This window comes from Misgurnus anguillicaudatus, chromosome 15 (assembly GCF_027580225.2).
Source record: "Misgurnus anguillicaudatus chromosome 15, ASM2758022v2, whole genome shotgun sequence".
NCBI lineage: Eukaryota > Metazoa > Chordata > Actinopteri > Cypriniformes > Cobitidae > Misgurnus > Misgurnus anguillicaudatus.
Window position 1 is genome coordinate 7,303,683 of NC_073351.2, and position 14,738 is coordinate 7,318,420.

The 14,738-nt window shown below is 40.3% G+C and overlaps 1 protein-coding gene across 3 annotated transcripts in view; it reads right to left on the reverse strand.

Annotated features, from left to right (window-relative positions):
* Positions 1-814: 814 nt before the first annotated feature.
* trip12 (thyroid hormone receptor interactor 12) overlaps positions 815-14,738 on the reverse strand; it is a 42,883-nt gene continuing 28,959 nt past the window's right edge. For all 3 annotated transcript variants that reach the window (XM_073853327.1, XM_073853326.1, XM_073853328.1), the window contains 19 exons: positions 13,155-13,296; positions 12,840-13,031; positions 12,514-12,665; positions 9,195-9,357; positions 9,045-9,113; positions 7,726-7,925; positions 7,456-7,583; positions 7,202-7,353; positions 6,947-7,089; positions 6,702-6,858; positions 6,508-6,606; positions 6,260-6,374; positions 6,027-6,181; positions 5,651-5,815; positions 2,961-3,125; positions 2,769-2,882; positions 2,596-2,690; positions 2,410-2,513; positions 815-2,336 (listed from right to left, as the gene is read on the reverse strand). In XM_073853327.1, the coding sequence (XP_073709428.1) occupies positions 2,140-2,336; positions 2,410-2,513; positions 2,596-2,690; positions 2,769-2,882; positions 2,961-3,125; positions 5,651-5,815; positions 6,027-6,181; positions 6,260-6,374; positions 6,508-6,606; positions 6,702-6,858; positions 6,947-7,089; positions 7,202-7,353; positions 7,456-7,583; positions 7,726-7,925; positions 9,045-9,113; positions 9,195-9,357; positions 12,514-12,665; positions 12,840-13,031; positions 13,155-13,296 (2,707 nt within the window). In that variant the 3' untranslated portion in view covers positions 815-2,139. The remainder of the gene's footprint in view (positions 2,337-2,409; positions 2,514-2,595; positions 2,691-2,768; positions 2,883-2,960; positions 3,126-5,650; positions 5,816-6,026; positions 6,182-6,259; positions 6,375-6,507; positions 6,607-6,701; positions 6,859-6,946; positions 7,090-7,201; positions 7,354-7,455; positions 7,584-7,725; positions 7,926-9,044; positions 9,114-9,194; positions 9,358-12,513; positions 12,666-12,839; positions 13,032-13,154; positions 13,297-14,738) is intronic.

Genomic DNA, 14,738 nt, shown 5'->3' on the forward strand with positions numbered 1-14,738 from the left:
AACCTCTTGACTTCCTTTCGAGGTACCAAGCCATTGTAAAGCCAGTAACTTTGTTACAGTATCCACTTCAAATTCAAGGAGCAAAGGTTGCTGTGGAGTTTAGTAATCAATAATAAATCTTATTAAACGCTCCCAATTATTCTACAACTTATACAACCAAAGCATTTCCTAATAAATCACAACATTATTTACAAGAACATAAAATTATTAATTATTACTAATTAACCTAATTATTTTTACTCCCAAAATGCACCCCATTGATGTATTAACCTTAAAATGCACAGTGTGAATGAATTTGTTCAGTCTGATGGTTTACTTTGTGGCATATAGTATGTGAAGTATATAACTTATGTAAAATACATTTTCATTTAATCTTAACTAAAGTAGTTTTAACATTTAAGTACAGTAGAGTTTGGGGTGCATTTAAATGTAATCTTATTTAATTACTTCACCCACGTCCCACCTCTTTACCCATTTTCGGTTATCCATGAGTATCCATGCCTGGCCCGATGGCAATACTGGCTCCAAAAAAGCTCTTCCTAAACCTACGGGTGACTTTATGAGCACTACGTCCGAATTTGTTATGCTTTTTAACCTATTGATTACATGCTAATGTGAACTCGTGTAACTGTGTAAGAGTCAGGCATCCTACACTACTGTGTTTTAATGTTGGTCATTATGGTGGTACGTGGGAAGCAGAATATTTTCCGAGAGATAAAAAGTTTGAAAAACACCGTCCTAAATAATTTTAAAATGTGACTTGCATTCAGCACCCCAACACACGCAAAACATCTGGGTCAGTAAGAGGACAGAGTGAGTCAAACAATTACTTTATTTATGTTCAGGTAAAAACATGAACCTGATGCAGTAAATTATTGCAGATCTTAGAAACCAGCACATGAACAATGAGGGCAGGAGAGCAAACAGTGGCGCCTCCTCCTGGCCACAGACTGCAGTGCACACCACGGTTTGTTCCAAGCCAGCAGTGCAAAAATAAACTACAGCAAGAGGAAAAAAACAGAAACGGAAAATAAAAAAATCATTTCAAAACAAAAAAGGCAGCCACCTCAAACCGGGTGTGAAAACTGCATATAAACTTTATATCATTTAATGATTTTTTTCTCTTTTTTTTTGAAATGCAATCTGGCCACGAAACCATAAAATAAGACCAGCCAATTCTTTTAAACTGAATTTCTTGTGCTCGGCTATATAATGGGATTAAAGCCCGGCTTTACCAGCCAAGCAACTTCAGCAGGCCCATCATTAAGTCCCCAGAAGTCCAGCAGAGGCACAAACTACTATAACCATATAAGAGTCTATTTTATCCAACACAATGGATAGATCTTTTCAACAACGAGCAGATGCTCGATGTGAAATATTGGCCAGAAAACTATTTCAACTCGGGTTAAAAAAACAACAATAATAATAATAATTATAATATTATTATAATAATAAAGATACTACGCTTCCAACACTACCCGCATTCAACCAACTGGAACTCTCTCTCTCTTACACGTTCAAAAACTCTCTCAAATAAAAGAAAAACGACACACGAGAGGAAAGAGAGAAATTAAACAAAGTGAAACCAAAATGCGACAAGACCAGAGGGGTATAATACAGAACAGGGGGCAGCTAGTCTATCAAATGTGTCTGCAAATGTTTCTCTGTACAAATGATCTTTGGAGCTATAGGAACCCTTGCCTGCTTGATGGACGCCCCCTCCCCAACAGGAACACACAGTGAAGATGTCATCCACCAGGAGAGAAAAACATCCCTTATATGTGACACACAATAAATTTTAAAACATCACCCCAACCATAAGCTTGAACATCTCTCAACTACTGATATATTTTTAGAATCTGCTCTCCTTTGTGTTTCCTTTACTTTGTTTCTTTAAAAAAAACGTCACGTAACACCCCTTCCTCCGGATTCAAAATGAAGTCTCTTACGCTCTATGGTTTCTGCAAGCTGCTTTTTTTTTAAACAAGTAGGCTGTACATATTTTGCCTCAATGTGGGTGTGTTTACAAAAAAAGAAAAGGTGGGAAAACAAAAGAGGAAGAAGTCAGGATTTCTGTGGTTCTGCAGTGAGTCGATTGAAGGCCATTTCTGAGTGAGTGAGAGGGTGCAGGACGTGAGATCAGGACAGGTGGAAAGACTGCTGACCCTCACGGGCGGCAATCAACAGTTTCTCGCGCATGATCTCGATGCTGGAGTAATCCGGCAGTTTCAGGTAGTTCACGCACGTCATCACCGAAGGAAGAAAGTCGTCCGGGTTCTCCGTCGACTCGAACGTCTTCCGAACGATGGTGAGAGGAGGGTTTAAACTCCGGAATCCTGGAAGGAAAAGACGGGTTAGCGGGGAACACATCGCGGTGTTAAAATCTGCAAGATGGAGGCGATCTCTCACCTCCGACTGGAAGTCTGGGGCTCCCTGTGACAAACTGCAGGAAAAGCCTCTGCTGCTCCGCGTCGAAACTGCTCAGCACCTCGAACAGGAACCGCACAGCACGACTACACATGAGGAAAATAGCAAAATCGTATTTAATCTGTGTTCGTGTGAATAAAATGCATACGTTTGATTAACATGTCGTACCTGTCGTGCGTGTAGCCGTGGTCCGGTCTGCAGCACTCCATCAGTGTCTTTACATCCCAGGACTCTGATTTGCTACCACAGAGTAACTGATCCAGCTGTGCGAAATAAAAGTTGAGTAAATACTAAAACTACATTGAAATGAAAAGATCAGTGGCGAATCTCAAAGCGCTCACCTCTTCAGGATAAAAGTACTGCAGGTGATGCAGAGGGAACACGGACTCGAATCCTTCCCTAAAAGACTCGAACTGTCGGGACACGCCCTCATTGAGGGTCCAGTAGACCACCAACTAGTCAAATGAAAGGGGTATACGGTTAGAAAGGTGCATTGGGAGTACACAGACATGCAGAGTTATTTAGCTGCGTACTCTGAGGTATTCCTCCAGATTGTGAATGGTGACTGGCACATCTTTGCCTCCCTTCTTCAGCTCGATGTTGGGGAATCCGGGCAGGGTGAAGTCGAGCCCCAGGTCCTCTACCGAGCAGCCGTTCATGTTAAGACTCTCCAAGGCCTGCTGCAGGGTCTCCCGCGTCTGAACAACACAGAGATGGTAATTCAAGAAGGGTTTAATAGCAGATTGATTCAATTTTGATGTGTATTAGACAAAGTCCGGTTACGGGTTTCATGGTATACAGAGGTTTTAAAGAGTCAATGTTTTTTAAACCAATAAAATACTGTGATGTCATTTTATTGAACTGATGCTTTTTTCTTATTTATGTTTATGTGAACTGACAAAATGATTATGAGAGTTTATGCTGCAAAAACACTTTCCCTGCAGGTATAAATAAAAATACTACTGCTACTAAAGCACGTAATTCATTTGATGTAAAATAAATAAAATAAATAAATAATATATTACATAAAAAATAATAATTTAAAAAGTAGGCCTGTCAAAAGATTAATCACAATTAATCACATACAAAATAAAAGTGTGTTTTGTATAATATGTGCATGTAAATTTTGTATATATAAATACACACACACACACACACACACACACTTACTTAGATTTTGATATATTTTATATTGTATACATTTTAGAAAAATGTTATTTATGTTTATATTATATATATGTATGTGTGTATTTATTAGGGCTGTCAATCAATGAAAATATTTAATCTAGATTAATTGCATAATTGTCATGAGTTAACAAGTGATTAATCGCAGCTTTATCACATTTTTTATCTCTTCTATATTTACCTTAATTTAACCCATCAAGTTTTTAATACTTTAATCAACATGGACAAATAGGGATGCTTTATGCAAATATATCTTTATTTTTTTGTGATAGAGTCAGAAAAATTTATTTTAAAAAAATCCAGTTTAAGATTTAAGGTTCAAAAACAAAATGACTGGATCCATAGCACCTTAAAATAGGATTTGGCATTAAAAAATATTTTATTGTTTGATTGACATTGAGACAGACAGTTTTAATATTTACTGTAATGCAAGGATCTAATGGCGCTTTTCCATTTCATAGTAACCCCCGATTTAGTTTAGTTTGGGTCGGGTCAGCTCACCTCACTTTGGCGTGGTTAGCTTTTCCATCGAGTTAAGTATCACTTCACTTCGCAGTGGGAGGGATTATAGGCGTGTTGTTATATTTGTGCTGCCTGCTGCTGTGACATCATACAAGTGAGAGGAGAGCGTCCTTGTACATTCACATACATTTATTTATTTCTCAGTCCGCCACAAAATTTAAATTGACCACCACAAATAGATTGCGTTTATCACTACCTCTGTCTCACGTGAAAGTTTCTGTTCAAACACCTGTGGCATACGTCGACACGAGCCTCATTGAAGTTGCATTTAAGCATATATAATGCTGACGTGCTCGTCGCGAATGTGCCGCCACGTCTGCAAGTCTGGAAAAAAATGTATGGTGTCCCTGATTCTCAACCTGTGGATATTTTTCATTGTTAAAAGGGAGTTTGGGAACTTATAGCAGAGCACAGATGACAACATGTTTGCTCGAGCGCAAGCTAGCATGAAGGTAAAGCTAATATTTTACATTATAGCAATGATGCTGGTAGTGACGATTCTCTCAGACCAATCAGTGATCTACTGTGTTTTCGTGTCACGTTTTGGTATCAGCTCACGTCGCTTGGAACTCCAACCGAGGTGGTATGAAAAAAACGTATTTGGTACTACGTACTGCACTTAATGGAAAAGCTCCCAAAAGAAAGCTAACCCGACCCAAACCAAACCAAACCGAGGGGTACTATGCAACGGAAAAGCCCCATAAGATAAATGTTATCAGATATTTTCCCAACAGTTAACCAAACATTTACTTAAGACATAACAGATTATATTCTGCCTGAATTCTTGTGAAAACAAATATTTTTTAAGCTGTAATTCAGTCAGTATGTGCATATATCGGGATCGCACACCTGTGTGCATGCTTCAGATCTGTCAAGTCAGTGCGAGGAAGATTGTTTTTATGTCTCGTCCCTTTTAATAACATTTTAAACACCAAGAAAGTCCTGAAGTTAATTTTATAGATCCATTTAGGTGTTTACTGACTATTTACTGTCTAAGGCAACAACGTGCTAGGCCAAGAGTCAAACAGAAATTGTGCACTGCGTTAGTCACACGTTAATAAAATTAGTGTCGTTAAAATGAATTTACATGAATGCATTATTAACACGTGTTAACTTTGACAGCTCTAGTATTTATATATACATAATAATTATACACAATACACACAAATAAATTATGCAAACACAAACTTTTATTTTGTATGCAATTAATCTTTTGACAACCCTAACTTAAAGGCTTTATTTTTACCAGACATACATTTTGTATGTTGCTTAAAAATAAAATGTATTGTGTCCATTTGAAAAGTTGTTTGTATACGAAGACATTTGTAAATAAGACATATAATGTTGCAGTGGCAATACCGTGAAACTGTAGTATTTTTGTTTATGGTTATCATACCTGAATTGAATTGAATATCTAATGTGCATAAATTGAGTTTCTGTGTGTCATGATGGGTTTGTTTGGTGAATGTTTCACAATGGTTGAACACTTGTATGCTTGTGGAGGTCTAGTACTCACATGTGATCTGTCCTGCTCTATTCTCTTCTTCTGTCGGATGATGTCCTCCAGATGCTGGATAGATTTGGCCACACCAGGATCGATGTTGACCAGGTCATGAGAGCTGATTGATGACTCGTGTCTCAACATCCACTTATAGAAGGGCAAACCTAACGGCAAATCCAACTGAAAACAGAAATATAATGCAATGTTTACATAACCAGCAAACAACTACTGTGACACTGATATTGACTGTGTGTGACCAACATATAAAAACTATTTTAAAACTTTGGTTAAAAAACTAAATGTGTTAAAAGTTAACATTGGTGATGCGTTTTAAACATCCTTACACCTGATTGAAAATGATTTAACTGCACATTTATATTCGATAACGTACCAATCTGAAGTCCATGACTGCTTTAGCCATGAGCTTGCCAAGAAAACGAAACTTCATTTTGATCTTGGCGATATGAGCTGGTTTGGTAGTTCGTCCGAAAGGTACTGCGAACAAACCCCTGGAGCTGAACATATACTTGGTAGCCTCGTGACTCCCTACAAAGAGACAAAACAGACACAGTGAGAGAAATCAAAGAGTGTGACTGACCAAAATCTAACCTTTAGGCAAGTTACCTTTTGGGTTGGACAGAGTCACTTCCTCTCCTCTCCAAAGCCCCAAATCTGCCCTTTGCAACTCCTGAGACACCAAAGCGTAAAACTCTTGTGTAGGGCCGAGACCCGTTCCCACCTGAGACACGACAGTCATAAAGTTTAAAAAGAGACTAATAGGAAGAGAGAAACATGCACTTGTTTGTTTTATTTGTGTAGATAAGGTTTTCTAGTGATTGTGCATCTCCATCAGATAGTGTTTGTTTGGATACCTCATTCTCATACTGTATCTCCAGCATTGCTCTGGAGCTCCCGAGATCCTGCATTACAGACTCTGCTTGCTTCAGGAGCTCATCGCGGTTTATCGTTCTCTAAACACAAAAATACAGGAAACTCATTTAGACAATCGTTCACTTGGGATTTCCTGTCTTGACCATTACATCATGCAAAAAACTTTCACAGCAACCTTCTTCCTGTCGAGACGAGGAGCGACACGGCTGTCCTGCGAGTCAGACTGGTTGATCTCAGGGTTGGTGTCAAGGAGCCGTTGCATGGCACGGTCCCGGTCGAATGCGGTTACGTAGAAGAGCATCTGCCGTGTGTCGAATGGGAAGAAGAACGGGCTGAAGAAGAGAGAGAAGGACGTGTTAAAGGTAAAAATAACAGAATACAGCATAAAAGTCATGAACATGTGTGAAAAGTTTGCGTTACCAGGTCTTGCCGAGCTCGGTGAGCCAGGTGGGGATGTTTCCAGTCATTATAACCAGCGGATCTTGTAACTGTCTGTTGGCCTTTGCTGTCAGTTTACTGTTAATAAACTCACTAGTGGGAATGATCTCCTTACATGCAGCATTCTGACAGAATAGAGACACGGTTATGAAGATAAAACCTGCTTCAGGTATAATGGCACAACCCTAGTTTTAGATGATAGATCATGTGCAGATGTTGGTGTGTGTTAATACTTACATCGTACAGGTAAAACCAATATCTGCTGATGGAGTGCAGGACCCTCAGCAGCAAAATCACCTCCATTGAAGGATCATCAAATGTGATGCCCTCCGGAGGCTCAGAGATGAGGTATGACTCTAATGGGTTTGCCACACTGGGACACACACCCTCTAAAAAGGAGCAAAAGCACACATGTACAAAAACAAAAGACAGGGGACTCTGAATTCAGACTATTTGACAGTAGATACATTTCTCAAGGGGTTTCTTCCTACCGTGCCACAGTTCGTCCTGTTTCTTGGCATTTCGAGGGGATGTTTTAGTGGGTGCCGTCTGTGCACGGCCTCTCTTTCCTCCAACAGTGTCTTTAGAGCCCTCTTCGTCCTCTCGGACCGGCTTATACCTGCAACATACGCACATTAAACATTAACACAGCATCTGTGAATAGCACAAATTTTCTTCTTTCATGAATAAATAAATACATTTCAACTTTTCAGAAAACATTTATGTAATTGGATGTTATTTAAATTGAGCATGTTGTGTACCATATAGTGTGTGTTTTGGTCCAGATGCCGGCGCGTCCCAGAGGGTTTGCTTCATCATCTGTGCTCTCTCTCTCTTCTTCGGCCTGTAAACTGAACTGCCTGACGGCCTGGTACACGGTCATGTTGTACGGCAGCAGGTGCTCGCCTATGTAAAACTGTAGCCTGTGACGCACGCTTCCTGAATTCAGGAACTGAGCAGCCTGTGGGAAATAGTATAAACAGTTAAGTAATCTTCAACGATACTGTAAATAGTGTAAACCAGTGTTCATCATTGCGCGGCTTGGCGAGGTTTAATTAAATTTTTGGTTCACATGACAGTAAATAATAACGTGATATGATCATGCAGGCATGCGCTTTTTCTGTCTTTTCTGCTCCGGATGCTAACTTTGTTAGAAAACCATATCCATTATGTCAAGACGCACGTCTATAAGTGTGTTCAGTCGCATGTAGCGCTTGCATAGAGTGATTGTCATATGACATTAAAGTACCATGAGACCTCTTATTATGCATTTGAATTACTCTTGCGGTAAAGTAATATCACTCACCAATTGTTCTGTACAGCGCTGCATGAAATTACGAGAAAGGTGGCCCCCTAGTGGTTCGGTGGACACTGCATACGCATATTATAAGAATGCTTCGCATTAAAATCCTGTTTTTTATCATTAAAGGTAATCATCTTGTCTCAGTTACAGACCAAGCAATTAGTGACCTTAGGGTCATCCTGAATCGACAAAGCATGGCGCAAAAATGGATGTTAAAATGCCGTATTAAGGGTGGTTCACATTTCGCGTCTAAACCTGCTTTTCTCTTTCTTTCCAATGCGGTATCGCCACGCCTGAAAAAAAGGGAATGCCGCACCGCTTCGCTCTCTATTTGAGCGTGCTTGCCGCGCAGTTACATTCAAAATAAAATATTGACACATGCAAATGATGCAAACTGATGTGAACTGCCCGTTAGAAGAACCCATGAAGAAAAACGTATGGATCAAGAAATAGCTATAAGCAGAGTTTATGCGTTTTAGAATTGTTTAGTTGTGGCATTGGAGAGCGCTTTGAAGGGAGGATAGGATCTTTTGCTTTTAAAGCTAGCTTGCAATGGCTAGCTTCTAGGAAAATACTTATCATACCTTTAACTATTCAAGACAGTATTTTGCTATTATTATATGACCTCAACATTGCAAAACAAAATATGAAAGTTAAGTCAAAACACACTGCATTGTGTGTAACAGTACACAAACTACATAAATCAGAAACCGAAAAGGTAGCATGACATTATGCTAGTCCAAATCTAAAAAGATCAGAAAAAAATGCTCTTCATACCAGAGACTCGTCGATCTCATCATCTGAACCATCGTCATCACTGTCTTCGTCTTCCTCTCTTATCCTCCCGTACCCTGAGCAGACGACACAAAATCAAATCACCTCATCTGAAAAGTCAAGCATAGAAATGACCAAAGAGCTCTTGTGTGTGTACCCTCTGACAACAAGGTATCTCTCGATGGCCTGTACTAAGGCCAGGGGGTCGATTTTAACCGGGCCGCCCTTCCACTGCTTCACATTGGTGCAGTCCGGATGTCTCTGCAGCTGACACTTCAGCTGATGGGTGTTAAAGAACTTAAGTGCTTGTGAACCTCTGCAAACATAAACAAAGAACATATAAAACAGATAAGCAACACATGACAGGATCTGAAATTAAAGGTCACGTTCTTCCTGATACCATTTTTTAAACCCTAGTTAGTGTGTAATGTTGCTATAATAGCATAAATAATACCTGTAAAATGATAAAGCTCAAAAGACGGCCAGGTGATATATTTTCTTCAATAGAATTCCTCTTTAAAAGCCTACAACGAATGGTCGGTTTGGACTACAGCCTTCTATTTCCTGCTTTAATGACGTCAGTAAAACAGTTCGTTGACTAAACTCCACCCACATGAATACGTCAGTCACCAGCTTTGGCTCAAACGGCTCTGCTAAGCTAAGCTGCTATCGAATCACAACACATTAAACAAACTACACAATCAGAACTTGTTACATATTTCACATAACAAGGAAGACATCAGCCCGTTTTGAGGACAGTGAAAACAGCGCTATACAGATAAGTAAATTGTGTGAAAAATACTGCGTTTTTTTTACATGTGAAACATGAACTCATGTTATATTGCCCACTATAAACTAGTGCTGTGTTCAAAATATCGATACGACGATACATCGTCATGGACGCCTGACGATGCGCGCATCGATACAGCACCTTCCGTATCGATTCGGATGCACTTTTGAAAGTTACGTGGCGAATCGCTGTTGATCCGTGATCCATATGGAAAGGACGCATGTGTCTCGTGGAGTACGTAGAGTTAAAGGTAGCGGGGTCTCGCTGGCGCACGTGTCTGCATAGCGAGCCGCGTACTCGCGCGCTCTCTCTCTCTCTCGCGCTCTCTCTCTCTCTCGCGCGGGCGCGTGTATTTAAAATCAATGAGTTCAGTATAAAAGCGCAGATATCTTAGCCTATACTACTGCAAAGGGCTTTTATAAGCCACTCTCTTATAAAACAGTACTAACGCATTTGAGAAGAAACACAACAAAGATTTGCATGTGAAAAGTGTATGTCTAGAGAAGAGATACAGAGCTACTTCAAACTATAGCTGTCACATTAATAATCTGATTTCTACTAAATAGTCTTGACTCTGACTGCATGTTTATAGATATATTCATAGAATCATAGAATAATTAAGTGAGAGACAAATATAATGAAAAGAGTAAGGCACTATTTTTGTAAAACTGCTTTTAAAAAAGCATAAGTACTAACTCTGGGATTTTAAGCATTTCTATGTTACCCCAAAAGCTAATAAATGAATGGCAAAAACACAACGGTTACAACACTGCTTATTCAATGTACAATAAACAGATAATAATAATAATAATGTTACTTAATTCTGAAAAAAAAATAAGCTTGTATCGTGATGCGCATCGTATCGGGCCCCTTGTATCGGGATACGTATCGTATCGGGAAATTGTTGGCGATACACAGCCCTACTATAAACACAATCAAAGCTTCAAAATCACAGACAGAACGGGAGCTTTAAAAGTCTTCAGCTTTCTAATGCTGCGTTCATACCAGATGCAAATGAGAGGTTAAGTGCGAGTGATTTACATGTTAACGCAAAGATGCGATAGATAATGCGCAACATTCGAGTTGAAAAATGTAATGTAAACTTTGGCAGATATTCGCACCACGTTAACCAATCAGGAGCTTGCTCTAGTAGTGACGTGATTACAACGTAGTGAGCAGATGCAGAAATACAAAACAACGAGGACAAAATCATTGTCGCTGTATATGGACACCCGGAGCTGTACAAGAGATATAGACCGATAGACACACGGATAGACCGATAGACACACGGATAGACCGAGAGACACACGGATAGACCGAGAGACACACGGATAGACCGAGAGACACACGGATAGACCGAGAGACACACGGATAGACCGAGAGACACACGGATAGACAGAGAGACACACGGATAGACCGAGAGACACACGGATAGACCGAGAGACACACGGATAGACCGAGGCCCAATCCCATTTCTCTGTCTTACCCCTTTCCCTTAGTTTTGCATGTTCACGTGAGAGTAAGGACCAATCGGGAAAGCCCTTTCGCTCTCGTGAACGTGCAAAACTAAGGGGTAGGGGTAAGGGTAAGGGGTAAGACAGAGAAATGGATTGGGCCCGAGAGACACAAGGATAGACCGAGAGACACACGGATAGACCGAGAGACACACGGGTAGACCGAGAGACACACGGGTAGACCGAGAGACACACGGGTAGACCGAGAGACACACGGGTAGACCGAGAGACACACGGGTAGACCGAGAGACACACGGGTAGACCGAGAGACACACGGGTAGACCGAGAGACACACGGGTAGACCGAGAGACACACGGATAGACCGATAGACACACGGATAGACCGTTAGACACACGGATAGACACACAGATAGACAGATGATAGATATACAAACAAACAAACAGACAGACAGATAGATAGGGCTCTCCTGATTTTGCCAAGTGGTTGATGTCCTCAGGGCAACATTATGTTGATCCTGGAACAAAATTTCAATCAGCCAATCAGATTTCAGAAATAAGATTATAGTTTGTTTTAAGTTTAAGCTTACAACCAAGATTAGCTGTTTCTAGACCATTGTTTTTTACTTCTTATGTCCCTCTGACTTTAGAGTTTGGTTATGGTTAGGGTAGGTTTAGGTTTTAATTAGAAAAATGTTGTCCTTGGGTCAACACAATATGTTGCCCTGAGGACATCAACCACTTGGCAAAATCAGTTTGAGCCGACAGACAGACAGACAGACACACACAGACAGACAGACAGACAGACAGGCAGGCAGATAGATAAGACAGATAGACAGATAGACAGACAGACAGACAGACACATACATAGACAGATAGCTCAAAATGTTTAAGCTTCCAACTACATCTAATATCGGGATTAATTTGCGTCTGGTATGAACGCATAGTCAGGCATACCTGTGGTTCTGCTTGAGTCCTATCAATTTTTTTGTGTGTTTGGGCATGTTGCTTTGTAGGGTTCTAGTTAGTGTGTGATGTTATAGTACTCAGATAGTGCTCAAGGCTGATCATTAACAATAGCAATAAAAGCAAATATTTCATCCACAAGCCGATTTCATTTATGTCTGCAGCATAAACAATGTATTCCTTGAAACCAAGCCCTCTCCTACAGTACATTTCTGCCTGAAAATTGTGCCTTACAAACATATTACCTGCTGCCATTGCCGTTCCCACTGGGAAAGTCATGCACTTTAACAGGAAACTGCTCCATCTGACTGAGGCAGTTATTCATCTTGTGCACCAACGACAGGAGAGGAGCGTTTTCGGTTGGCTCCAAACGTCCAAGAGTTTCCTGCCCTGTAATCTGAATCCCATAACATAAACAATAAACAACAAAAAACGAACAAAAAAAGAACAATCTAATGACATATATTGCCGTGCTAAGGAAAACGTCTACTGTAAAAGAAACATAACAGCTTGTTTGAGTAAAGAATCTGCATCAGTCTTTGAAACCGGTTCAACCATCACACTAACTCACCGGGCAGCCGAAGAACACATTGAGGAACCTCTTGATCCTCACATCTCTGCTGACAGCGTCCCGCTCGCTGTGTGATGTCAGATACAACAACATCTGCTTCACGAGACCACTGTGCTGGATCTCAAAGGATGAGACGTCTGATTCGGACACAATACTGCTGATCTCCTCTAGACACTCCACACCACGGTCCACCTGAAACACACACGTGCAATAGTTTAACACAAGCATGGTGTGCACATAAAGAAAACAAAAGACTTTCAAACTGAACTTTGGTTATAAAGGCTTCTTTTATTAATGAGAGAAATCAAAAGTTACCTGCAGGTTGAGCTGTTCTGTAGCAGTGCAGAGTCTTTGCAGGACATTCAGTGCTGGGTTGCTTCCATCTACGCTCTCCGAGTTAAAGTAACGCTCTACAAACTTACTGGCTTGCTCTTTTATCCAAGCCTTTATCTTATCCCTGTAAAAAAAGGAAAACATTGTAATCATCATCAGTAGCTGGAAAATGCAGGGTGTTAAGACAAAAAAAAGATGTAAAGTGGTGGGCTCTAATGCTCACACAGGTGCGAGTATGAGTCCTGCAACGGGTCGGGTTGTGACATTCCTAAAATTCAAGGGGGGGGGGGGGGGTGCGGGCGAATAATTAACTCCCCCTTGGGGACAGTAGCGCGAATGAAAATATGTGCAAAATTTGTATGTGGGTTGTGCACACCAAAACTTTTATACGTGGCTGAAAACGCCTGGAGGACACCAAATGGCAGATGTTTGATGAGCGAAGCTTTTCACCCAAAGGTGAATCTTTCAACTCTCGACGCTCAGTGCCGAGCACGAAAAAAAAGCAGAGTGCCGGATTATTTGAAAAACGTCGAGTTTCCATTGGAATCAATTGAAAACATGCGCCGGCCGCAGGCATAAAAGCTTTGGTGTGCACGCCTCAAAGTACCATTACACGCGCAAACATATAACATTTGACCCATCACGTCAACTGTCACCACCACTGGGACGGTGCGCAACCTTTGTTGATTCTTTTCGTAGCCTAGTTGGAGCGAGTGTTGCAGGAGTTCCATAAAGTTTTGCCGTTGATAGCCGGAAGCTGAACGTCTTCTCTTAGAAAGCATTTCGAGACGAGACACGGGTCGGGTAACAGGCCAAATATTAACGGGTCTGAGCGGGTGCGGATTTAATTTTGATATTAACATGGGTGACGGGTTGGATCTGACGCTGAACTTTGCGGGTACGGGCGGGAGCGGGTCTCCAAAAATGGACCCGTGCAGGACTCTGGCACACACACACACACTTACATTTAGTCAAATTTTTGTAAAACTACAAAAAATATATATAAAAAAATATTTATTTTTAATGTCCTTTTTTAATGTTTATATATACATAAATTCACAAAACGTATCACTAAAGTAGTGATGTGAGCAGTTGGCTGCATCCAGTGAAATGAATGGGTCTCTATAAGCCTCTGCTGGTTCAAAATGATTTATTTTCTAAACTGAATAAATCAAATGTTTTTCTAACCAGCAGATGCCCAAATTCAACACATAACATCTAGATCAATATCTAAAAACAATTTACATTAAAATTAGATCATAATTTATGTGACTTTTTCATAAAAATCTGATATTTTACATGCAAGCCAACAGTGTAGTTGAGGAATTCAGTGTTAAACAGGTACACAAGTATTAATATCTCCCGAAAACACAGCATTAATGTATAGATGGGAAGTAAACAAATATTTTTTATTTTTTTGTATATATTTTTTGTAATTACTTTCAATTTCTGGGGTCATTTTGACCCCCACAGAACTCTAATGTAAACTTGAAAATCTTGGCTTATGAGGGTTAAGTAACTACATTTGCATAAATGAGAAATACTGTGAGGATAAATGCATAAATA